The 26,238-nt window shown below is 53.1% G+C and overlaps 1 protein-coding gene across 21 annotated transcripts in view; it reads left to right on the top strand.

Annotated features, from left to right (window-relative positions):
- Window positions 1-23,977, top strand: part of TMEM229B (transmembrane protein 229B) — a 57,997-nt gene extending 34,020 nt beyond the window's left edge. For 4 of the 21 annotated variants that reach the window (XM_051839730.3, XM_051839729.3, XM_051839732.3 and 1 more), the window contains exons 2-6: window positions 4,117-4,306; window positions 9,125-9,320; window positions 9,970-10,038; window positions 10,577-10,666; window positions 20,337-23,977. In XM_051839730.3, coding sequence (XP_051695690.1) covers window positions 9,222-9,320; window positions 9,970-10,038; window positions 10,577-10,666; window positions 20,337-20,861 — 783 coding nt within the window. In that variant the 5' untranslated portion in view covers window positions 4,117-4,306; window positions 9,125-9,221 and the 3' untranslated portion in view covers window positions 20,862-23,977. Of the gene's footprint in view, window positions 1-4,116; window positions 4,307-8,461; window positions 8,633-9,124; window positions 9,321-9,969; window positions 10,039-10,576; window positions 10,667-20,271 lie in introns of all 21 variants that reach the window. The other 17 variants (XM_070065127.2, XM_089322128.1, XM_070065126.2 and 14 more) reach the window with 15 other exon arrangements.
- The last annotated feature ends 2,261 nt before the right edge of the window (window positions 23,978-26,238 follow it).

The raw sequence follows: 26,238 nt of genomic DNA, 5'->3' as shown, positions 1-26,238 counted from the left end.
GGGGGTGTGGTGTAATATGAAATATATTTGCCCTTTGTCCCAGGCTCTCAGTTATAGAATCCTAAAACTCTTGGAATTTCTTGAGTGGCAGGATTATCTTGTCATTCATAATGAGTCCCTTTGATTAACCTCTGAGTTTATGCTGATGACATCCTGGGGGCGGGGAGCCTAAGTAGCCTCAAGATGGGGCCAGTGGAGGGCTAGAAAGAGCAACTGAGGACTAGGGGGCTGGGGCTTGCAGCCTTACCCCCACCTCCAGGGAAGGTGTGGAGGGCTAGAGATTAAGTTCCTTGAAAACTCAAGTAAGACTTGGGGAGCTTCTGGGTAGCAGAACACGTGGTGTTGGAAAGCGGCTCCCCACCCCCACCATGCCCCGTCTGTCCTCATCTGGCTGTTCCTTTGGATCCTTGATCATAAACCAGTAAAGATCAGCGAGTGCTTCTCCAAGTTCTGTGAGTCCTCCTAGCAAATCAACGGAACCTGAAAAGAGGGAGGTGGCTGGGAACCATGGTTTGTAGCCAGGCGGTCAGAAGTACAGGTGACAAGGGTTTGTCTGGCTTCTGAGCTGGGCCAGTCTTGTGGGTCTGAGCCCTCGACATGTGGGACCCAGGGGGCACCTGAAATGAACTGTAGGACGCCCCTTGGTGTCTGTTGGAGAGCTGCCTGGCAGGTGGGAAGACCCCACCCGTCAGCTCACAGAAGGGCAAGGGGATCTGGGAAGGGTTAAGGAAGAGGAGAGTTGGGAAGGAAAAGGGATGGGGTTTGCTGCAGCCTTTCCGGGTCCAGTCTTAGGTTCCCACCGTGGCGACGGGGTGGGAGAGATCTAGTTTTTGGTTTGCTGTCGGAGGAGTTGAGGCTCAAGCCTGCAAGCCCAGCGCACCCTAAATAGTTACAGGGGTGGAGAGAAAATGATGCAGAGGGAATTTCCAGCCAGCAGCTGCTGGTTAAACCTCTTTGGGAAACGAGTCCTGGGTGTGTGAACACTGGATGTGCCTTTTGTGAGTGCCAGTGCATTGTGGGAAGAACAGAACAGGCAGTGCTATTCTCACCTGAACCAGGGCTTGGCCTCTGGCTCCTGCAGGGGCCTGTGCTGTCCCCCAGGCTGTCTGGGATGCTCTGTTCCTGCCCCAGCCATCCTTATGTGTTATTGGACGGGACTTGGGTGTTGTCCAGATCCAAGCCACCGGCTCTGGCCCTGTTCACCTCTCAGTTTGTGTGATGCCTCTTGGAGATGGGAGAAAGAAAAGCAGGCAGCCTCCTATCTTCTCTGATCGGTAGAGCCTTGACGTCGCAAGCCTACATTCATGGTGCTTTGTGGGAGAGGCGCCCTCCATGATGGCGCCAGACATGACTCTGCCTGGTTACTAACACTGGGTGATTCTATCTCCCAGGAATTTGACTGGGCCTTTCTCTACCTTGTTGGTGCATGCATCCAACAGGAGTTCTGTGTTCTCGAGGACTGCATTGCCTGGTGGGGGAAACAGGCACACAGATAGTTTTAGGCTGGAACAAGGTGTTTCACTACAAGGATGGTCCCTGGCTCGTGGGGACATCAGGAACAGAACAGCCCAGTTGCTGTGGGATAAGCAGGATCCAGAGGAAGGGGTGGTGGGGGTGGGTGAGTGCAGAGGATGGCAGGAAGGGAGGACAGGGCCATGGTCTCTGCTTCTTCAAGCTCCCAGGAGTGCCCCAAGCATGCTGATGGAAAAGCCGGTGGACAAACTCAGCTGTGTGTTTGCAAAATAAGCAGCTTAGCGAACAGACTAAGTAGATTACGCGGAATGGAAGACCCGTGCTGCGCGGGCGCAGATGTGTGCCTTAAGGACGAGATGTAGGTGGGAGGCAGTTTGAAGGTTTGCTATGGGGGCCTCAGAGCCTGAGGATGGAAGTTGAATCCAAAGTGTGGATCTCAGCAAGTCCAAGTCCTGAGCCTCTGTTTTCTCCTATGAAATGGAAGTGGTCGCTTCTGTACTCGCTGCTCCGCAGGAGTCCTGGGAGAGTCACAGAGGGGAGAGCCATGAAAAAGTCAGTCCACCTGCACATGAGCTCTTCACCCGTTCATCTGTTCCGAACACTGACGGTGTAGCCCAAGCGGTCCACAAAGGGGCCTCCTGTCCTCTGTCCTCTGTCCTCTGGGACCTGTTCCTGGGGGGCAGGGAGTGTTGGAGAGGGCTGGGGACAGCTTGGGGGCAGGGGTGGGACCATCTGCACATAGGAAGCGGAAGGCGTGGCCGGCAGCAGCTTTCTGGGCCAACGGCAGCCAGCGACCGGCAGGCTGGGCGGGCAGAATGTGGTCTTTGGTTTCTGTTTCTGTTTTGGTCTGGGCTTGTGCTAATGCTGTGGCCTGCTCAGGGCCAGAGAAGGGGAAGTACTCGCGGGTGGGATTGAACTCCCCAGGCACAGGGTCACAGTGCTGCTGGTGTGTTTGGGGGGTGGGTATCAGATGTGCCCGGCCATTGCGGCCCTTTCCTTTAGCTGATGGGTACATGCCAGGGTGGTCCCTGTCCACCATCGGCGGCCTGGGGGAGGGAGGAAGAGAGACAGGTGTGTGGGGTGAAGGAGCTGGGGAGAGACAGAGGCAAGGGGAGCCCAACAGCCCAGTGCACTTCACACTGAAGCCAGGAGCCCGGAGTGGGAGATGCAAGGGGTACACACCCCACCCCCCAAAAGTGCATCTTCATATAGTGCATTTCCGATCTCTGAGCCCTATGCATTCACTTCCTCTGGGTGATTGCCCCACAGACTGTCAGCCTGGGGAGCAAAGACCTAGTTACTTCTGCTCAGAGCCTGAGGGTGGAGGCAGGGAGGAAGTGGAGGTGAGTGTCGTCTGCTGCGTGGTGGGACTGTGCCTGTGATGCACTGTGCTTGGCTGTCCATGTGGGGGTGACGCCCACTCCCGCCCCAGCCGTATACGGAGATCAGCATCCGAGAGACTGATCTGAGTCTCCACAGGGCTCTGTTAGGCCTCAATACTGTCCTTGGGCAGCTGTGCACTGTGTTATATCGGGTTTTCAGGGAAGCTTCAACATCCTCCTTTTAAATTTAAAAACTTTTACTTTATTTGAAAGGCAGTGAGACACACACACTCAGAGAGAGAGAGAGAGAGAGAGAGAGAGGGAGAGAGATTGAATCTCCCATGCCCTGGTTCATTCACTCCCCAAATGCCTGTAATGACTGGGGCTGGCCAGACTGAAGCCAGGAGCCAGGAACGCTATCTGGATCCCCTCCACGGATGGCAGGAACCTAACCACTTGAGCCATCATCTGCTGCCTCCCAGAGTGCACATTAACAGGAAGCTGGAATGGAGAGGAGCCTGGAGTGGAACCCAGGCACTATGATTTGGGATGCAGGCACCCTAAGTGGGAGCTTAATCGCTGTGCCATGCACCTGCCCCAGCACCTTCATTGTAAAGCAAAAAACGCTGGGATCTCCATCAAATGGACGAGTCTTGGCAACATTGTTAAACGTATGTACTTGGCAAAGGGTGTTATAAAGTAAGGTTGATAACAACTTATAGCCAGTTATCGATGTTAAGAGTAATAATAACAATGAGAAAATAATAGTAACGATTGCAAAGTAATAAAGAGAGATAAATATGTATCACAGTCGTGAAATTGCGGGTGGAAGGTTTGAGCAGACTGCTTGTTTGTGTGCGATTCTGCTTGATGTCCAAAATGCTGCAGCAAATGCCCCACCCTGTCTGCCTCCCGTGAGGCTCTTGACCGCCCTTGACGACAGATGTCCCCACTGCAGGGTGAAGGTGAGAGAGTAATTTGAAGCTAACTGAGGATGGAGCTAGATTCTAAAATTATATCTCTGCTCAGATTGACAAGTGTGCGCTCACTCACTGGTGATGCAAGAAGCCCCAGGTCCTGTCCCCACGGTGTGGATTGTCCCGGCACCATCTCAGGCTCTCATGGCTGGGTTGACCAGACCTGAGCAGACAAAACAGCTGAGAGGAGGTGGCCGGTTCCAGGAGAGGGGCCCTGGTGACTGGGCCCGGAGCCCAGGCCTTTGCAATGTTTGCCTTAGAGCTGTCCCTTCAGCCAGCTTAACTTGGTGGCTCAGGGCAGGGGACAGATGAAGCTAACAAAGGCCTCCTCTTTCATTCCCAAGGGACGCATGGAAGTGATGGAGGTGGCCCGCCCACCAGCCAGGGCTCAGCTGAGTCCCGTGGCTGATGCTTGCCCACGCTGCTGAGAATGGCACCAAGCTCCAGTGTGGAACCAGGACAGCGGCTGGCCCCGGACCCTCCTGGACACCGATCCTGATGTCTGTTCGGAGCCGAGCACTCAGGGTGTGAGAAGTGAGTGTGTTATGGGCACCGAGGGGGTCCCCAGCCCAGCCTGCCTGCCCAGTGCCTCTTTGGCTTGGGTCTGGAGGTTGCAGGTTTACCCGGCTTCCTATCCAAGCCCCATCACGGGGCTGTGGTTCTAAAGTGGTGGGAGTGCCCGGCAGTCACAGCACGTCACTGCTGGAGACACATGGCTTCTAAAAACTGGGCCAGACCCAGACTGGCAGACGTGAGTGAGGCAAGAGAGCCGGCACATGGGAGGCAGCATCTTCCCACGTTCCCTTTCTACCAGTAGGTTCCTGGGTACTTTGGGCCTTGGGCCTCCGTGCATGCAGTGGGAAGGGCATTCCACCTGAGCTCCCGACCCAGCTCAGCACCACGAACGAGTCAAGTGGTGCTGGCCGGCGGGGTGGGGGTGGGGGGCTTGAGTGAAGTGTCTGGGGCCCTGGGAGGTAAGGGAATTGTTGGAGGCTTAGCTGCCGCAGAAGTGAGCCCCAGAGGAGCAAGTCCTCTTGTTTTTGCCTCATTTCTGCAGCATCTCCTTGTCTGTCTGTCCAGACGAGCTCAGGGCAGGGTGAGAGGCCCCACAGGAAGGGCAGACAGAGTGGCACTTGGGCAGAGCTTCACTGGACAAGCTGCTGGGGCTCCTGGCTGGTCCATGGGAGCCTTAGTTTGCAGGGTGTGGAAAAAGGCTAATTAGCTTTAGGGAGATTTTTTTTTTAAAGTATTCCTGATTTGTTTGTTTATTTATTTGTTGTGAAAGGTAGAGAGAGAGGGAGCCATCTTTCATGCACTGGCTCACTTCCCAAATGCCCACAACAGCCAGGGCTGGGCTAAGCTGCAGCCTGGAACTGGGTCTCCCATATGGGTGGCAGGGACCTAAGTAATTGTGCTATCACTGCTGCCTCCTAAGGGTGTGCTTTAGCAGGAAGCTGGAGTCAGGAGGGGAGCCAGGACTCAAATCCAGGCACTCTACTAGGGGATGCAGGTGTCCCAAGTAGCATCTTTAAAAAAAAAAAAAAAGAAAGATATATTGAGGCCATTACATTGTGCACCTGCTGTGCATTGTGGCACAGCAGGTGAAGCCGCCTACAATGCTCACGTCCCATATAGGCACTGATTCGGGCCCCAGCAGCTCCACTTCTGATCCTGCTCCCTGCTATTGTGCCTGGGAAAAGTAGCAGAAGATGACTCAAGTGCCTGGGCCTCTGCCACCCACGTGGGAGACCTGGATGAAACTCCTGACTTCTGACTTTGGCTTGGCTCAGCCCAGGCCATTATGGCCACTTGGGGAGTGAGCCAGCAGATGGAAGATCTTACCCTGTGTGTGTCTCTCTCTTTGCTTCTGTCTGTAACTCTGCCTTTCAAATAAATAAAGATTTAAATAAAGATTTCTTTATCGGGGCCAGTGATGTGGCATAGCAGGTAAAACCACCATTTGCAGTACCAGCATCCCATATGGGTGCCATTTCCAGTCCCGGCTGCTCCTCTTCTGATCTGGCTCTCTGCTATAGCCTAGGAAAGCAGTAGAAGGTGGCCCAAATGTTTGGGCCCCTGCATTGCATGGGAGACCCAGAAGAAGCTCCTGGCTCCTGGCTTCATATTGACCGCAGCTCTTGGCTATTGTGCCATCTGGGGGGTGAACCAGCGGATGGAAGGCCTGTCTCTTTCTCTCTCTCTCCCCCTCTGCCTCTCTGTAACTCTGGCTTTCAAATAAATCAAATTTATTTATTTATTTGAAAGGCAGAGTTACTGAGACAGAGGGAGATACACACACACACACACACACACACACACACAGATCTTTCATCAGCTGGTTCACTCAAAAAATGTTCCAACAGCCAGGGCTGGTCCAGGCCAAAGCACTTGGGCCATCTTCCACTGCTTTCCCAGGCACATTAGCAGGGAGCTGGTCAGAAGCGGAGCACCCGGGATTGAAACTGGGGCTCATATGGGATGCTGGTATCACAAGTGGTGGCTTAATACCATTGCACCACAAAACTGGTCCTCCAAACAGCATCTTAGCCCCTGCACCAAACACCTGCCCTTGCTCTAGGTAGATCTTGACTTGCCCAGATGAGAGTTGATTGCTCAGGCCTGGAATCTGTTTCCTACTCAGCCTGAGTTTGTTAAGTCAGTTTGGGGTTAGAAGGCCTTTCCGATGGTGTTCTTGGGTTGATTTGTACCTGCAGTGGAGCGAGCCGCCTGGCCCCTGGGAGGGGTATAGACAATGGGGAGATGGCCACAGAGGCGACTGTGGGAACGTGGTGGCAAACTTGTTCCCCACGTGACACAGCTCCCCGTGGCCATCTACATCATCAGCCTTAAGCTACTATCCCCTTTCACCCGGTGATTCCACTCCTGGGACTATTTGTTAGGAAATTTTTCATTAGGAATCAGTCTCAATGAGGAAAAGCACTGAATTCTTTTGTTATAAGCATAAAAGACATTCTTTATGATATCATCCGTCTCAGTGGAAATGGCAAGTAAATGCTCCCTTTGTTGAACATCTAAGTTAAGTAAATTACAGTTTTCCACTTGGTGGAATATTACATTGCCATTATAATAATGAGCAGATGGGCTCCATAACTTGGAATACCAGTTATGATATAATAAGTAAAAATGGCAGGTTACAGGATAAGCACATTATGGTTAACCTGTAAATACACACATAGGAAAAGATTACAAAGGGGCAATGATAATAGTTGTTAGTTTGCTGGAATTGTGACTGCTTGCTTTTCTCTGATGCACAGATTGGCTTCTTTTAAAACAGAACTGATGCTGACAACACCATTAACAGTGACTTTAAGATGTGGGATCAGGGGGAGTTTTTGCTAAGTCATTCCTTCCAGTAATGTTTAAACCTCAACTGTGCGCACATGTTACTTGTGTAATTAGAAGAAACAAAGATATTTTAAGACACTAGAATTAAACATTCACGAAGGCTATATTTCCCGAGAAAGGGGAGACGAGAGACGTTGGGCCAGCTGAGCTGTCTGTACCTGCGCTCCTCAGTATTTAAGGGCCTGGGCCTGTTTGGGCCCATTCACCCATTCACTCATTTATTCATTCTTTTTTTTTTAAACAAATATTTATTTATTTGAAAGGAAGAGTTACAGAGAAGCACAGGCAGAGAGAGAGAGAGAGAGGTCTTCCATCCGCTGGTTTACTCCCCAGATGGCCGCAATGACTGGAGCTGCACTGATCCAAAGCCAGGATCCAGGAGCTTCTCCCAGGTCTCCCACGTGGGTGCAGGTGCCCAGGCACTTGGGCCACCTTCTACTGCTTTCCCAGGGCATAACACAGAGTTGGATTGGAAGTAAAGCAGCTGGGACTCGAACTGGCACCCATATGGGATGCCAGCACTGCAGGCGGAGGCTTTACCCACTACGCCACCATGCCAGCCCCAACTCATTCATTCTTTAGACATCATTCCATTTGGTATTAATCTCTTTCTAGACAGTGGTTGCCCAATAATGGACAAGACAAAGCCCCTGACTTTATGGTGCTTTCATTCTAACCGGGGAGAGGCAGACGATACACAAGGAGCCAAACAAGTCAATTGCCATGAAGGAAGTGAGCTCAGACGTGTGAGGGGTGGGAGCTGGGCGGAGGCCTGGGAGGAGCAGAGCAGGTGGCACACAGGATGCCCAGCCTGTGGGCCCTGTAGGTACACTTGCTTCTCCAACCTCATGGGCCCCTGGGCCAGGACTGACTCCATTCCCGGAGCCCACCTGCCCCCTGCACCTCCCAGCTGGGATTTGCATGGTATCTGAAGCCTCCTCAAATCCTCTCTGTATGCAGCAGCTGCTCCTGACACCCTGAGCAGCTGGTGCCGCCGGGCAGCCTGGCCGCTGGCTGCCACTCTTGGCTGGCATTTCGTGGCAGGGCTGCGCCCTTGGAGATGCCCAGCTTCGCCGGGACAGACTGGCTGGCAGTCGGGGAGGCTCTGCGGAATGTGTGTCCTGGTCTTTGAATGATGCGTGCCTTTAGAGCCCGAGAGGCCGCCGCCGCCAGGGTCGCGGGAGGGCCAGTGAGGAGGCTGCGGGACCTGGGTGCGGATCTTGCCAGGATTTCACCTGGGAACTGATGCCCAGGTCAGTGATGATCCACCCAGAAGCACATGGCCTTCTCCTGGCTTCCCCATTCATGATCCTGGCCGCCCAGAAGCAGCAATGCACGAGTGACAAGAGTGACAGTGCCGTCGGAGGGGCTGAGCAGCAGCGAGAACTCCGGAGCCAGACGTGCCCTGTTTGAGTCCCAGCCCTGCCTTCCGTAGCTCGGAGAGCCCAGGCTGAGAGTGGAGCTTCCCTTCGCTTCACTTGCCCCATCTGTAAGGTGGGCTTGAGGGTTATCTGAGTTCATACACCGAGGACAGTGCCTGACTGTGTTCTTCTTGTGCCTTGGGACGCAGAGGGAGGACTCCTTCCAGGTCTCCAGTGTCACAGGTCGTAGGGGCCGTCCCAGGGGATGGAACTCCGGCGTCTGAGCCAGCTGGGGCCACTGGGGTGCCCTGCCCCTTGCTTCCCTTCTCCCCACTCCCTTCAGAACCACAGGGGAAGCTGGGTGGTCTCAGACCTTTTTTTTTTTTTTTTTTAAGATTTATTTATTTATTTGCATGGTGGAGTTACAGAGAGGGAGAAGCAAAGGCAGAGAGAGAGAGAGAGAGAGAGAGCGCGCGAGAGCAATCCATCCACTGGTTCGCTCCCCAAATGGTCACAATGGTCAGGGCTGGGCCATGCCAAAGCAAGGAGCCAGGAGCTTCTTCTGGGTCTCCCATGTAGGTGGCAGGGGCTCAAGGACTTGGTCCATCTTCCACTGCTTTCCCAGGTACATTAGCAGGGAGCTGGATTGGAAGTGGAGCAGCCAGGACTCGAACCGGTGCCCATATGGGATGCCGGTGCTGCAGGCGGTGGTTTAACGCACTATGCCACAGCAACGGCCCCTAGACCTTCCATCTTACCCGGGATGTGGAGCAAGTGCCCTCCCTTCCGTAACTCCACCCACCCAGCCTGGAGCCTCGAAGGTGACTGTTCAAGCTTGCCGAAGCTGCCCCATCCCCCACCCCTGCCTTGGGAGTCTCCTAGAAGGGCTGTGTGTTTCCCTCCCCGAGCCTGGAACCATAGTGATTTGAGTGCCTGAGAAATGAGGAGGCAAAGTTTGGGAAGTCAAAGAGAAGGGCCGGGCTTTTTATGAGGGGGTTTCTCCCAATTTCCTAGCACGGTGCTTCTCTGGGCACACATTTTCAGTCATCGGCACCTCTGCTTCCTGGATGGGAGTTTTTGGCTGGCCCAAGGGCACTCACCCGACTTTGCTTCCTGCCTGTCTCAGGCCTTTATGGCCGTCTCTTCGCCCCGTCCCCTGTGCACCTGCCCTCTGCCCGCTCTGGGGAGCAGGTAAGGGCCAGCTCCTCCTGCCCGTCCCCTGCGCCCTCACAGCACAGCTCCCCGCCCTTGAGTTCACCCTCCTTCGTGGCCTCTCTCTTGGGACTCCGCGTTCCCGGCCCGTCTCAAGGGCTCTCCGATTTGAGTGTTGTTCCCCAGATCCTGCTTGTGAAAGCATCCGCCACTCGGAAAAGCGTTCCTCTCGCCTCGTGCCCTCCTCCCCCGAGTTTTCTTTCTGGCGCAATTCCACCTTCCTGCCAAGGTCCTCATGATGATTCTGTCTGTCACCAGGACAAAGAGGCGACGTTCACTGAGCCGCTGGTTCTTGCTGCTGAAGTTTCCCCGGGGCTGAGCAAGGAGGTATTGGACGGGGCTTGGGGGTAAAGGGAGTCAGGTTGGGGGGAGGGGGAGGCCAGGGCAGGTTTTTCTTTATTTATTTGAAAGGCAGACAGACACACGCACCCAGCGAGGGAGAGATCCATTTTCCATTCAATGGTTCACTCCCCAAACGTCTGCAACAGCCAAGACAGCACCAGGCAGAAGCCAGGATCCCAGACCTTAATCTGGGTCTCTTATGTGGGTGGCAGGGACCCAAGTACTTGAATCATCACCTGCTGCCTCGCAGGGTGAACATTAGCAAGAACCTGGAATTGAAAAGGGGTCGGGAGAGTGGGACTTAAACCCAGGCACTGTGATGGGGGATGTGGGGGTCCCAAGCAGTGACTTGACTCTGGCGCCACACGTCCTGCCCTTGGGTGATTTTTAGAAATGGCACTCTGAACCTGCAGCCCAGCCCTGGGCCTGCCTTTAGTCTGAGCACCTCCCCCACCGGACTGCATCCCAGCTGATAACACCTGCCGCCTCACTGCCCTGTCCACACCCGTTCTTGTGCCCCCAGCCAGGCCTCTCAGCTGTCTCCTGTTCCCTGCGCCTGGACCAGCCCCGCTCTCCTGGCACCGCCTCTCGGACAAGGGCTGACCTTGCCCAGGTACGCTCCCCTCCATCTCCCCAGAGCCTCCTGCTGCCCGCAGAGGGGACCCAGCTGTGGTCTCCCGCAATGCGGTTTCTCTTCCTTTTCATACCTACTCCGGGGGTCCAGTTCTTCAGAGTTGCCTGTTAGGGTTGGAGGGAGGGACTGGAGTCTCCAAGCCCAGGGGCACGAGCGAAGTTTGAGGGGCCTGAATCAGGAGGCCGTGTGGTGTCTGATCACTGCACCTGGGCTGCCCACCCTCAGGGCCATCAGCCCCTGCCCAGCCTGGGCCTGGCCTTTCTTCTGCAGTGGAGAACGTGAGGGTGTGAGAGGCTGTGCTGGGAAGGCCCACCAGTATTCTGCCGTTGGTTCCAGCCTGCCCCTCAGAGCTCTGCTCAGCTCACAGCCAGCCGACGGCCATGGTGTGGGAGGGAGGGCTGCACGGGACAGTGTTATTTCCTCAGCGTTTCTGGGCTCCTGGCTTGGCAGGGGAGGTGGCTCGGGGGCTGGCGAGGGCAGGGTCAGGGTACCTGTGCCTGGGGTGGGAGCAGGTACCCAAAGCAGGAGGGATATCCAGAACCCGGTGCCGGTCACCGTTTCTGGATCGTTTGCTGCATTCACCTAATGGCTGCTAGCTCATTCATTCGCACAAGAACCCTCTGTGTAGGAATTCTTAGTACCCTCGCTTTACCTGCAGGGAAACTGGGCTGCAGAGCAGTCAGCCAACCTGTCTCAGATCCCACAGGTGGCAAGGATCAGCCAGGGCTCCAGCCCTCGATCTGTGTAGGATCCAGCACCCCTCAGCCTAACCACTGTGCCACGTTCAGAGCTGTGGGTTATGGCTCGTTCTGGGGAAGGCTCAGGAGGAAAAAACCTGCACTAACTTTATGTGGCTCCAGAGTTCCTTGGGACCATTTATTTAGCAAGCATATTGAGAATCGTTTTTTCTTTTTTAAGAATTATTTATTTATTTGAAAGGCAGAGTGAGTGAGAGAGAGAGATCTCTATCCTGTGGCTCACCATCCCAAATGGCTGCAACAGCCAGGGCTGGGCCAACCCAAAGCCAGGAGCCTGGAACTCCATCCACGTCTCCCACATGGGTGGTAGTGGCCTGTGTACTTGGGCCATCTTCCACTGCTTTCCTAGGCACAGCAGCAGGGAGCTGAATCAGAAGCGGAGTAGCTGGGAGTCAAACCAGTGCTCATGTGGGATGCTGGTGTCCCAGGCAGTTTAATCCACTGCACCACAAGTCCAATCCCCCTTTCCACCAGGTAGAGTCAGAGAGCTCCTACCTGCCGGTTCACTCCCCAGTTGTCCACAGTGGGTGAAGCCAAAGCCAGAAGTCAGGAACTCAATCCAGGTCTTCCTTGTGGGAGACCAGAACCCAGGGGTCTGTGCTAGCAAGAACCTGGAGTCAGGAGGCAGAGATCAAACCCAGGTGCTCCAGGGTGGGAGGTGAGCATCTTAACAGCTAAGCTAAATGCCTGTCCCCTCACCAAGCGTCATCTACAAGCTACAAAGAGAATTAACACATACTCATTCAGCAAGCATTTTTTTTAATTTTTTTATTTTGTTTTATTTAATGAACATAAATTTCCAAAGTACAGCTTATGGATTATAATAGCTTCCCCCCCCCAATAACTTCCCTCCCACCCACAACACTCCCCTCTCCCACTCCCTTTCCCCTTCCATTCACATCAAGATTAATTTTCAATTATCTTTATGTACAGAAGACCAATTTAGCATATATTAAGTAAAGATTTCAACAGTTCAGCAAGCATTTTGAAAATAAGATTTTGGTTTTATAGAAGTTAAGCATACTTGTTAGGTTAAAAAAAATTTTTAAAAACTTTAAGAGCATAAGGAAAAATACAAAGAAAAATCACATGATAGATATCACCATCCAGAGATGATTGTTGCTAAATTTCTTGTTTATTTACATGCATGTGAACTTTTGGAAAATCGAAGTCATGTGAAATTACTCTGTTTGGAATCCTGCTTTTCTCTCTTTAACACTGTGTTCAGCGAACACTGCTTGAGTTGCTACTATTCCTGGCCTTCGGAAGAATCACGGCAAAGCACAGTGCTGTCTCCACAGAGGTGCAGGGCTGGGCAGACAGCGCAGTGGTTCGTTCTAGAGTTCTGCCTCTCAAAGGGGGTTTATGGGTCATGGAGAAGGGAGTGGGGTGGGGGAGGACAACAGTAACAGAAGCAAACTGCAATGCAGAAATTCCAAGGATAGGATCTGACGTGGAGGGGGGTCCCAAGGGCCTTGCCAGCCACCCCTAGCAGTTTGAGGTTTACTCTGTAGACCAATGATCTGCTAATGGGCTGGAAGTGAGGAGAAACATCAGAGTTGCATGCTTTCTTAAAAAAGAGATTGATTTGTTTATTTGAAAGGCAAGATGACAGAGAGGGAGAGACAGAGAAGAGAGATCTTCCATTCACTGGTTCACTCTCCAATTAGGCCACAACAGCTGGGGCTGGGCCAAGGAGCCAGGAACTCCATCCGGGTCTCCCACATGGGTGGCAGGGGCCCAAGGACTTGGGCCATCCTTCTGCTGCTTTCACATGGGCATCAGCAGGGCACTGGATTGAAAATGGAAAAGCCAGGACTCTGAACTGGCACTCCTATACGGGATGCAAATGGCAGCTTAACCCACTACATCACAGTGCTGGCCCCCTGCACATGCTTCTGTCCTGTGGTTTGCATTGGGGGGTGGGAGGTACGAGGTTAGGAGACTTGGAGTCATCAGATGTGACATGAAAAAGACTTCAGCCAGCACAGTAGCATTGAGCAGAGAGGAATGAAGAGAAGGTGGATTGCAAAGACATCTAAGAGGCAGAAGGGGCAGGAGCCAGCTGACAGCTTGATGGCTTTGCCATGTTACTTGCTTTGGCTGTTGGGGTGCTTGTAGATGTGCCTTAACCAGTGAAGTTTTAAAAATTGGGCTGTTTTTAAAAAGTTTATTTATTTTTACTTTTTCTAAAAGCAGGGGGAGGGGGAAAGAGAGAGAGAGAATGAGATATCTTCTATCTACTGGTTCACTCCTCAAATACCTGCAACACCTGGGGCTGGACCAGGCTGACATCAGGAGCCAGGAACTCCATCCCAGTCTGCCACGTGGGTGGCAGGAACCTAAGTACTTGAGCCATCACTTGCTGCCTTCCGGGGTGCACTTTAACAGGAAATGGGATTGGAAGCAGAGGTGGGAGTCAGTCCCAGACACTCCAGTAAGGAATGTGGGTGTCGCAAGTGGTGGCTGAACCTGCCGCTCTACAACGCTTGCCCCTTAACTGGATTGTCTTTATTGTTGCTTTTATATTTTCTAAAAGATTTATTTATTTGAAATGCAATGTTACAAAGAGAGAGAGGAAAGGAGGAAGAAAGAGAGAGACAGAGAGAGGGATTTTCCATCCTCTAGATCACTCCTCAAATGGCCAGAATGGCTGGGGCTGGGCCAGGCCAAAGCCAGGAGCCTGGAACTCCTCCTGGATCTCCTACATGGGTAGCAGGGGTCCAGAGACTTGGACCATCCTGCACTGCTTTCCCAGGTGCATTAGCAGGGAGCTGGATCAGAAGTAAAGCAGCTGGGACTCAAACCAGCACCCATATCAGTGTAGTAGGCAGTGGCTTAACTCACTGTGCCACAATACTGGCCCCCACATATCATTTATTGGTGTTAGGAACATTTAAAATCCTCTCTACTAAGCTATTTTTTAAATTTATTTGACAGGTAGAGTTATAGACAGAGATATAGAGAGACAGAGAGAAAGGTCTTTCTTCTGTTGGTTCACCCCCCAGATGGCTGCTATGGTCAGGACTGCGCCGATCTGAAGCCAGGAGCCAGGTGCTTCTCCTGGTCTCCCATGCGGGTGCAGGGCCCAAGCACTTGGGCCATCCTCCACTGCCCTCCCAGGCCATAGCAGAGAGCTGGACTGGAAGAGGAGCAACCAGGACTAGAACCTGGAGCCCATATGGGATGCCGGCGCTGCAGGTGGAGGATTAACCAAGTGAGCCATGACACCAGCCCCTCTACTAGCTGTTTTGAAATATATGACTAGCTCTTGTCAGCCATAGTTACGGTACTAGGATACAGAATACTAGAAATCATTCCTGCCATCCAGAAGCTCTCCTGCATTCATTAACCATCCCCTCTCCTTCTCCCCCCTCTCCCTTAACCAGAGTCCTCCAAAGTCCTTGTGCAGTCGGGCTTCCTTACTGTGTTGTCTCTGCCCTTGCTGTGAGAAGAATATGCCGGGCTTGTCCTCTGGGCCCAAGAGGAGCATGAGAGACAGGTGGAGCAAAGCCACCTCAGCTGCACTGCCCCAGCCAAGGCAGTGCGGAGCCCCAGAGGACTCCTGCAGTCTCCCAAGATCTGCCCACCCACAGACATGCAAGCTGTAGAGTCAATGATAGCTGCTGTGGGCCACTGAGTTTGGGGATGATCTGTGAGGTGGCATTTACTAAGAAATGTCTTCATTCTTAGACTGAGTGCTTTCTGTGTGCTGGACACTGTGCAGACACGGTGCTGAGCCAGAGCTGAGCTCAGGAACACACAGTAGAGTGGGGATGTGAAAGGGGATGTGAGGCTGACTCCAGGACCTCTGCTCCTGCGTGCCTAATGGTACCATTATTCAGAATGCGGTCACAGGTGGGAAACAGGTGTTGGGAGAAAGATAATGAGGTCGATTTAAGAAAGAACTTGGGGTATGTGAGGGATGTTTAGGTGGAGCTGTCCAGGAAAGAGCAGGGTATAGAATTCAGGAGAGAGGTCTGACTAGGGACTGAACATTACCAACGTAATATATCACAAAAGGCAATCTGTACCCGAGAGAGACATAGGACGTGCTGTGCAAATTTGGAGAGGAAACGTGGTTGAGGGGATTTTGTTCCAAAGGTGACCTGAGAGCTGGATTTGAATTGTGGATGTGAGAGGGGAAAGACACACCAAAAACAAGGCAGGCGTCTACCAAGACCGGGAAGTGCAAGACTACAAGTGTTGGACTATGAGAATAAGGCTGGAAAGTAGACTGGGGAGAGAGTGTGAAGAGTCTCAAATGCTGGGCCAAGGAATCGATAGTGTTTCATTGGGAAATGGGGAACCATTGAATATCTTTGAGCAGGGAGGGGACATGAGGCACACATGTCCAGGAGAGGGACAGTAGTATGCAGTTGCGAAGCAGAAAGCAAGAAATACTGGTTCTAGTCTCAGCTCTTCTAATTACTTAGCCCTTAGATACTGGGCAAATCATGTCCCCTCTCTGAGTCCCCACTGTCTGGCTAAAGTATGGAAATAAAACTACCTGTCCTCCCCTGGAATCTCATTTATGTAAGAACCAATGACAGGAAGTTCAAACAGTGCTGCGAAGACCACAGAACACTGCACAGGGTGGTGGCTGCTGTTGCGACTACACCTGCTAGGCTGAAAGATCCGCTGGGATTCCCCGTCAGGTGGGCACTTGCAGGTGTCGTCTTGTTCGCCTCTGTCCCCTCTCCCACCTTGTCAAGCTGGGGGCCCACGGGCAGCTGGCAGAGCTGAGGTTTGTGATCTCAAGCCCCATCTTCCCATTCTTGATGCAGCTCTGAGCCCCTGACACACTGCTCGGCCCATACATGTCAGTGAGAGAGGATCTGCTCAGGACAGGCCTGGGCCCCGGCTGCAGAGCAGATGACTGTGAGACAGCCAAGACCCTCAGGAAGAGCGTATGGACACCAAAACATCAAAAACAAGGGGGTGCGTGTTAGATATCCCTTCTGATGCCTGCATCCCACATCTGAGTGTCTGAGTCCCAGCCCAGCTTCTGATACCAGCATCACTAACGTGTGTTCCCTGGGAAGGCAGTAGGTGATGCTTCAAGTACTTGGGTCCCTACTACCCACGTGGGAGACTTGGATGGAGTTCTGGGCTTCCTGTTTTGACCCGATTTAGCTCTAGCTGCTGTGGGCATTTGGGTGTATGAACCAGCAGATGGAAGATCTCTGTCTCTATTTCATGCCTTTCAAATAAAAATAGGCATTAAATAAGGAAAAATGTTAAGGAAGTGGCATTTGATAATCGTCCAAGTGAGAGATCCAGACAGTCATGGGTGCAGGCAAAGGGGAAAGCTGAGAGGCCTGTGGGGTGGAGCAGGCTTTGGGGAAGCAGGCTGGGAGCTGAGCCTTGAAGGCTAGTGGGGGTTAAAACAGAGGAGAGGAAGGGAGAAGGGAGAACAGGGGGAGAAGGGAACACTATCTCCTTCCTCAGTCGACACTGAAACTAAACACCAAAACCCCATTAAGTGTGGCAAAGACAAATGGAACCACAATAAGATACCACTTTAGGTATCTCATTAAGGTAGCCATTGTATACTTTAAAAAAAAAACTGTAAAAATTGGCAAGGATGTTGGGAAACTGGAACTCTTGTACATTGCTTGTGCAAATGTGAAATGGTGCAGGTGCTGTGGAGAACAGTAAGGCGGTTCTTCACAAGTTAACCAGAGAATTACCATGGAATCTAGCAGCTCTCTCCGGGTGTATGCCCAAAATAACCGAAAGCAGAGCCTTTTGTAATTTTTAAACTCTAGAATATTAAATGTGAATCATTTTGAATTCAGCACATGCAAAAAATATATAGTAAGAAGGTACAAACAATTATTCCAAAATCCCAATACCCAGAGGTGGGCAAAATGGTATTTCTTCCTCTTTTGGAAAGTAGTCTTGAAGAGAGATTTATACACCCATTTCCACAGCAGTAGTCTTTTTCTTTTCCTCAAAATTTCCTTTTTTTGCAATTCAAACATTTGAAAACCAGAAAATCTAATTATCTGCCTTTATTATGCTCTAGCCGAAATACCCAGTGTTTTCTTTACATTCCTTTCCCAGAAGTTACTCTGCATGTCGGTTCTTGGAGCTGGGTTTCATCTGTTTGCCTCCAGTCTTCTAAAACACACAGGGATACTTGAAACTTGTTGGGTCAAATCAAAAAGAACTAAAGTAAATTGAAATACAAACTACAGATCGCTTATAAATTACTGGTATCAAGAGAAAAACATCACAGAACTCAAGTCATAATTTATCAAAACTATTCACATACAAGTCTATCTTAGCATAGAATTGCTTCCTCTATCTACTATGTAAAATTACCAGCAAGAACAGTTTAAGAATAAGACAGAGAGAGAGAGAGAGAGTCTTCCATCCACTGATTCACTCCCCAAATGGCTGCAACAACCAGAGCTGCACTGATCTGAAGCCAGGAGCCAGGAGCTTCTTCCAGGTCTCCCACGCAGGTGCAGGGACCCAAGGACTTGGGCCATCTTCTACTGCTTTCCCAGGCCACAGCAGAGAGCTGGATCAGAAGAAGAGCAGCTGGGAATTTGAACCAGTGCCCATATGGGATGCCAGTGCCACAGGAAGAGGTTTAAATTGCCACCCACAGCGCCAGCCTGTGCAGCTACACTTGAATGGCTCATTTGATTCACTCTGGACTTCTTTAAGGCCAATGTCTCTGTGTTCTGTTTTAAGCTGAGAATATCTGATCATTAAGAAGTGTCTCTCCACTCAGATAACAGTGTCCCTGCTCCTCTCCTCCTGCTGGGCATCTGGAACATCGTCTCACATCTGTCAGGCTGATGAGATGGATCTTCTGGTACAGGGGAAAGGAATTTGGTAGCAGGGTTGAGTCATGGTACTAAGGGCCTTTGTTAACATTTCTGGACAGACAGACTGAAAGGCTGAATCTGAAAATTTCCTTGAGTGGACATCCAAAAAGATGCCAGCTCAAGGCTGGGTGGAGCTTTTGTTGGGGGTCGGAGGAGGGAGCCAAAGTAGTGACGTTCCGCTCATTGGTGTTTAGATCCCGGGGAAAGATGTGCTGGACTCTAGTTACTCCAAGATGGCCTGAAAAGAACTAGATAGGCCAGGAAGATCCTGAAAACCCAGCCTCCAGCACAGAGGGGTGAAATGGGCCCATCGGCCTGCTTCACAGTCATAAGAGGTGGACACAACCCAGGTATTGGTCAACAGAGAGACACATACACCAGGTGTGACCTGTGCATACAATGGAGTGTTAGACTTCAAAGGCCAGAGAGTCTTTTTTTTTTTAAGATTTTATTTGAGAGATAGAGTTACAGACAGAGGGAGAGACTGAAAGAGAATCTTCCATCTGCTGGTTCACTTCCCAGATGGCCACAATGGCCAGAGCTGAGCTGATCCAAAGCCAGAAGCCATAAGCTTCATTCGGGTCTCTCACATGGATGCAGGGTCCCAAGCATTTGGGCCATCTTCCACTGTTTTCCCAGGCACATTAGCAGGGAGCTAGATTAGAAATGGAGTAGGGGCCGGTGCCGTGGCGCAATAGGTTAATCCTCCACCTGTGGCGCCGGCACCCATATGGGCACCAGTTCTAGTCCTGGCTGCTCCTCTTCCAATCCAGCTCTCTGCTGTGGCCTGGGAAAAGCAGTAGAAGATGGCCCAAGTGCTTGGGCCCCTGCACCCGCATGGGAGACCAGGAAGAAGCACCTGGCTCCTGGCTTCAGACCAGTGCAGCTCCGGTCATGGTGGCCATTTGGGGAGTGAACCAACGGAAGGAAGACCTTTCTCTCTGTCTCTCCATTTCACTGTCTGAAACTCTACCTCTCAAATAAATAATAATAATAAAAGAAGTGGAGCAGCTGGAAGTTGAACCAGCACCCATATGGGATGCTGGCACCAAAGGCCAGACTTAATATACTATGCCACAGCACTGGCCTCCAAAGGCAAAATATTCTGACATATGCTGTCTCATGCGTGAACTATGAACACAGTGAAATAAGCCAGTGACAAAAAGGCAAATACTGTATGATTCCATACCTAGGGTGCAGTAGGGAGGAGAACAGGGAAGTTACTATTTAATGGGTACACAGTTTGAGTTTGAGATGATAAAAAGATTGTGGAGCTAGATGGTGGGGATGGGCACTACAACGTGGTGTAGTTAAAGCCACTGAGCTGTATAGTTGCAAATGGCTAAGATAAGCGTGACACGGAACTGTCTGGGAAGAAGTGGGAGAAGAGATGGTGGATGGGCTTGGTCAGACATATTAGCTTAGAAATGAAGGTGACTGGGCCAGGAGAACCAGTTCTTCAAAGGACCACAGATAAGAAAAAAAAGTTATAGAGAATGTAGTAGACACTGTCCTCCAAGTAGCATCCACGTTGCTCAGAGACACCCAGTGGGCTGGGTTGTTTTATTGCATTCATCTCTTATGCCCATCTGGTATGTGGAATGAAGCAATAAACAGGGAATCAGGTCAAGAACTATGGGACAGGCATTTGGCCTGGTGGTCAAGCTGCTGTTTGAATGCATGCATCCCATATTGGGGTGCTTGGGTTGGAGTCCTAGCGCCTCTTCCAGTAAAGTCCAGCTTTCTGCTAATGTGCACCGTGGTAAGCGGCAAGTGATGATGGCCCAAGTAGTTGGGTCCCTGCCACCCACATGGGAGATCTAGATTGTGTTCTTGACTCCCCACTGTTCTGGACATCTGGGGGTGAAACCGTGAAAGGGAGACCTCTGGTTTTTGCCTCTCAAATCAACAAAAGGTTTGGACAGAGAAGGTAGTGGCCAGATTGAAAGCCCTCTAGCTTGTCCCCCTTTCCCCATGACAGGTCCATGAGCTGGGTGATGTGAAGGCAGCCGCGGGCCCGCCCTCACCCTGTCACCTTGTCTCCAGCAGCCAAGCCCTGTCTGCACCATGGCGTCCGCCGAGCCCCTGACGGCGCTGTCCCGCTGGTATCTGTACGCCATCCACGGCTACTTCTGCGAGGTGATGTTCACGGCGGCCTGGGAGTTCGTGGTGAACTTTAACTGGAAGTTCCCGGGGGTCACGAGCGTGTGGGCGCTCTTCATCTACGGCACGTCCATCCTCATCGTGGAGCGCATGTACCTGCACCTGCGCGGCCGCTGCCCGCTGCTGCTGCGCTGCCTCATCTACACGCTCTGGACCTACCTGTGGGAGTTCACGACCGGCTTCATCCTGCGCCAGTTCAACGCCTGCCCCTGGGACTACTCCCAGTTCGACTTTGACTTCATGGGCCTCATCACCCTGGAGTACGCGGTGCCCTGGTTCTGCGGCGCACTCATCATGGAGCAGCTCATCATCCGCAACACCCTGCGCCTGCGCTTCGACCGGGACGCCGAGCCCGGCCAGCCCGCCAGTGCCCTGGCCCTGGCCAATGGCCACGTCAAGACTGACTGAGTTGGGGGGGCTGGCGGCGGGGCCCGGGGGTCTCTTGTGGAACCCGTGGACAAAGAGACCAAGCTGGTGGCTTGTCCCCTCTGCACAGCACAAGCCCTGCCCGGGCTGGGCCTCACCCACAGCCCTGCCCTCTCCACTGTTGTGGGGTACGGTCAGATGGTGACGGGGGGGCAGGGGGGCAGGGTGCCAGGCAGCAGAGGAGCGCTGGGAAGGGGCCACGGGTCTGCACCCAGCTCAGAGGCTGGAAGCAGGAGGCCTGTCGCTGAGCAGCGAATGGACCACACGGATGACTCTGGAAGCAGCAGGCCACGTCCTGGCTACGGGATGCTGACACTGGGGCCGCAGGTGGGAGGCAAGGCCAGAGGAGGCTCTGGGCTGCTGCTGTGGCCATGTCCCTCCCTCTCACCTGGATTTACTGGGCTTTGGCTGGCTCCATTAGGCAATATTCAGGTGCTTGCTTGCAACCAATACCTCCCCAGGGGCCTGCTGAGCTACAGCCCAAGAGAGACTGGGCAGCCAGGAGGCTGCGCCGTGGCCAGGCTGGTCTGGGAGGGCTGGGACACCTTCCCTTGGCTCCTCTCCCCTCCCCCAGGGCCCTTCGCTGCTCCTTCGGCCTTCTGGGGGTCCATGTGGTGCTGGATTCCCACCAACCTTGGGCTTTTGGAGGTATCAATCCCCGTGTGTTCGGTGGCGTTTCCCCTTTTCTCTTGTTTTCAAGGCCTTGACCACTTTAGCCCTTTTATCCATGTTGATCACTATGTCCACTCCCATCCCAGCTCCCTGGCCAACACAGCCGCTGCCAGATGTAAAAGCCTGGGACAGACCTCCCCCACCCCCATCCCCCACCCCGCCAGGCTCTTGCAGCTTTGCCCACACTCCTGTGTGGGCCTGATGTGTGGGCAGTCCTTGAGCTATGCCTCCACACCCCTAGTCTGGTGGGCTGTCCCTGCACCTGCTCCCTGCAGGGTCCCAGACTAAAACAAAGGACACCCCACCCCACCCCCACTCCCTGCAGTCAGGCCAAGATGGGCCCTGTGGATCCACAGTGGGAACACAGAGGGAAATCAGCTGGGGAGAAGGTTCATTTGCCTTGATTGGTATATTCACATGTCAATCAGGGAATCTCGCTTTCCAGGGGTTGGAGGAGCAGATCTCCTGTGTTGGAGACCCATGGAAGATGAGGAGGAAGACGACGACCTGTCAGCTTTGGCTCTTCGGGGCACCCTCCCCCGCATGGGGAGGTACCAGTCCTGATCCTGTCATAGCCCCAGCTCTGCAGCAAAACCTCAGGACTGCTCTTCTGCCTCCCACCCCCCAGCAAGGCGGACCCTATGTGCTTACTCCTTGAACAGTATTGACCCTGCCACTGTCATGGGCATTGTCACCTTGGTTGTCCCCTTTTCCCCGTGACGGGTCCATTGCTGGCAGTGGACAGCTGGGAGCCTCATTCCAGCCCACTTCTCTTCTGCTCTCCCCTCCGGCTTGAGGAAGTGGCCCGACCCATGGTCATGGTCTTTTCTTGGGTGCACTAGAACTCGTAGGTGGAAATTAGCCTTTCCCTTTCTGTAGATCGTTGCAAAGTGGGAATGCCGCCTCCAGAGCGACACCCCTTCCCTGCGGGCTGCTCCTCCTTGACCATGCAGGCAGCCGGAGCTGGGCCGCTGGCTGGTCTGAGCATGGTGCATGGCAGTGGTGTGCTGGCTCAGGATACGGCTTGGACCTGCCTTTGACAGAATTTCCCTGCAGCCGGCCATGGCCAGGGCAGGGTGATGGGCATTTGCCAGCCTACTTCCCGCTCAGGCCCGTGGAGTCCAGGGATGAGCTATATTCTGCAGGGGGCCGGCCCTGCCTTTTATTTCACTGTGGTCCCAATTCCAAGGCTCCAGGAGTTATGGGGAGTTGGGCTTCCTGTGGGTGTGGGTTGCTTCCCACCTACAGGTGGAGTGTTCCAGAAGGAGCATACTGTCTGGCTTCACTGTTCTCCCTCGGCAATTGTTTTTTTTGAGTCCTCTTCTCCAATTCCATGTGTTGGTCTCCTGGACCTCAACATGTGGGCCCCTTGACCACACCATCCATGTTCTCACTCCTCTCCTAAACCGAATCCAGTGGCCATCTTGCCTGAGTCTCCCAGCAAGAGGCCCCCACAGTCCTCGGCCAGAGCAAAACCCTTGGACAGCTGTCTGGGTTGCACCATTCCGGATGCCTTGTGGGCATCCCCTGGCACCACTTTCTTTCTGGGCCCGGTAACACTCAGGTGCAGGAGTCCCTGGAGCAAGCCTGCCGTGCCCGGCAGCCATTTCTTCTCTGGCCCCTTGCAGGGCATAGAGCCCACAAAGGGGAGGTGGCTGCCAGTGGCCTGATCTGCAGGTTGTCTCACCAGAGGTAGCCCAGACTTCAACTCCTGCTTTTCCGGGGGAGTATCTTCAAGGCCCAACCCCTCTATGCCCAGAGACTCAGCATTAGGAGTAGTGCCAGCCCTGCCAAGCAGCAGGGTGCTGGTAGGCAGAGTCTGCTGGCTGTTCATGACCCTTTGGTGTCCTCGGCCCCTCTTCTGCCAGACGCAGCGCACCTCTGAGTGACAGGTCACGGTGTGCTGCCCTGCATGGTTCAACTGCTTCTGATGTCAGCTAGGCATCCCGCCCCACGTCCCTGACCCTACCCCTTTTCTATGCCGGTGAGTCACAATGGCCTATGCTTATTCACAGCAATAATACCTAGGGAGTGTCCATGAAGCCTTCTGTGCTCGCCCCTTGCTCTGCATGGGTCTCCTGGGGAGGCTGGCACTGAGCCAGTCAGACTATGAGAACCTGCCTTTAGGGAGCTCTGGGCTTGTGCATCCACCACCATCGGGGAGGCAGACAGGCCCATGGCTCAAGGAGCTTTGGCTGAGACAGGGACAGTGCCTTCTATCCTGAGGTCACCCCAGACCTGGAGGGGCTGCAGGCTCTGGCTCTGCCTAGGAGCCCATGAAGGGGGTGGGACTGGCTCCTAACTGGGCAGCTCCTGAGAAGGCCATGGCTGGTGTGCACCCATCGCCTGCTCTGTGTCTCCGTTGGTCTCTCTGTCTCTTCCTTTTCACATTCGTGCACATGAAATATACTGGTGTTTGTGTTCCAGTTCTGCCTCTGAGTCATCTCTGCTGTCCATTGTCCCGGGGCTGCTGGGAGCCAGGACATCCTGGTGCTAGGCTATCCTGAACCAGGGGGGGTTGCTGGGTGGGGAGGGGAGGGAGCACCCCCTGCCAAGTCCTCTTCACTCTACTCTGACTGTCTCTGGTAACCTGGATCCACCCCACACTCCGCAGCCCTCAGAGTAATCTGGGCCCAGGACACAAGGCTCTGGACAAGGCCCTGGCAGCTCTGCTGTCCCTGAGAAATGTGTCTGGGCACAGTGCTCTCTCCTCCCCTCATGTTCCTCTGCTCCATCTAGTTCCCCTGTCCTGCCGCATCACCACCTCCACGCCTCCGCCCTCTTTCCTACTCCCAGGAAGAGGGTGGAGGGCTCAGTGCTTGATCAGCCAGTTCAGCTAAACCCACATGGTTTTCTGGACGGAATAGGCAGTGTGCTTTCTAAATCACTTGAGTGGCTCTTCTACCTTCTCTGCTTACATGAAGGCATTCACTTCTTTGACTGGAAGTTTCTCTTCTCATAAAAATGGACTAGCATAAAGTCCCAACAGTCATTCACATGTTACTATGAACAAATTTTCTTTTTTTTTTTTTTTGACAGGCAGAGTGGACAGTGTGAGAGAGAGACAGAGAGAAAGGTCTTCCTTTTTGCCGTTGGTTCACCCTCCCAATGGCCGCCACTGCAGCCGGCGCACCGCGCTGATCCGATGGCAGGAGCCAGGAGCCAGGTGCTTTTCCTGGTCTCCCATGGGGTGCAGGGCCCAAGCACCTGGGCCATCCTCCACTGCACTCCCTGGCCATAGCAGAGAGCTGGCCTGGAAGAGGGGCAACCGAGACAGAATCCGGCGCCCCGACCGGGACTAGAACCCGGTGTGCCGGCGCCGCAAGGCGGAGGATTAGCCTATTGAGCCACGGCGCCGGCACTATGAACAAATTTTTAAAAATTTATTGGAAATGCAGAATTACAGAGAGAGCAGGAGATACACACACACACACACCACAGTGATCTTCCATCACAAAGGCCAGGGTTAGACCAGGTAGGATACAGGAGCTCCATCCAGGTCTCCCATATGGGCCCAGGGGCCCAAGGACTTGGACCATCTACTGCTTTCCCAGGCACAGTTACAGGGAGCTGGGTCAGTAGTGGAGCAGCTAGGACTCAAACCAGAGCTCATATGGACAGTAATACAGACAGTGGCCTAACCTGCTATGCCACAATGCCGGCCCCTAAAATTTTTTTCCCTAATTCATTTATTTGAAAGGCAATGTGATAGATGTGGGAGGGGTGAGAGAGACCTTCCATCTGTGCTGGTTCACTCCCCCAAATGGCTGCAACAGCCAGGGCTGGGCCAGGCTGAAGCCAGGGGCCAGGAAGTCCATTCTGGTCTCCCACACGGGTGGCAGGGACCTGCGCACTTGAGCCATCCTCAGCTGCCTTTCCAGGAGCACTGGCAGGAAGCTGGATCTGAAGCAGAGTGGCTGGAACTTGAACTGGCACTTTGATATGGGATGCCGGCATCTGCGGCAGCTTAAGGCTTAACCACTGCACCACAATGCTGACCCGGTATGAACAGATCTTCAAGGTGCTTCTCTCAGAGCCAAATGTTATAGAAAGAAAGGCCAAGTCTGCTTTATAGAGCTTCAGAGGAGGCAGGCCCCGAGTGAGCAGATGGAGGGGACTCAAGACCCTTCTACACCCTGTAGAGTGGATGCCTTTCTTCCTCCCTCCCTTCCTTCCTTATATTTATTTATTTGAAAGGCAGAGTTAAAGAGAGGTGGAGGTAGAGAGAGACAGAGGTCTTCCATCCACTGGTTCACTCCCCAAATGGCCTGAACAGCCGGAGCGGGCCGATCTGAAGCCAGGAGCCAGGAGTTTCTTCCTGGTCTCCCACTGCTTTCTCAAGCCATAGCGGAGAGCTGGATCAGAAGTGGAGCAGGGTCTGGAGCTGTCATAGCAGGTAAAGCTGCCGCCTGCAGTGCCGGCATCACATATGGGTGCTGGTTCAATCCCAGCTGCTCCACTTCTGATTCAGCTCTCTGATAAGGCCTGGGAAAGAATGGAAGATGGCCTAAGTTCTTGGGCCCCTGCACCCACATGGGAGACCTGGAAGAGGCTCCTAGCTCCAGGTTGGCAAAGCTCTGGCCATTGCAGTCATCTGGAGAGTGAACAAGCAGATAGAAGACTTCTCTCTCTGCCTCTGCCTCTATGTAACTGCCTCTCAAATAAATAAATGAGTATTTAAAAAAAA

This window comes from Oryctolagus cuniculus, chromosome 20 (genome assembly GCF_051225735.1).
Source record: "Oryctolagus cuniculus isolate XC-2025 breed Fujian yellow rabbit chromosome 20, ASM5122573v1, whole genome shotgun sequence".
Lineage (NCBI taxonomy): Eukaryota > Metazoa > Chordata > Mammalia > Lagomorpha > Leporidae > Oryctolagus > Oryctolagus cuniculus.
This window is presented reverse-complemented; position numbering and strand designations above follow the sequence as displayed.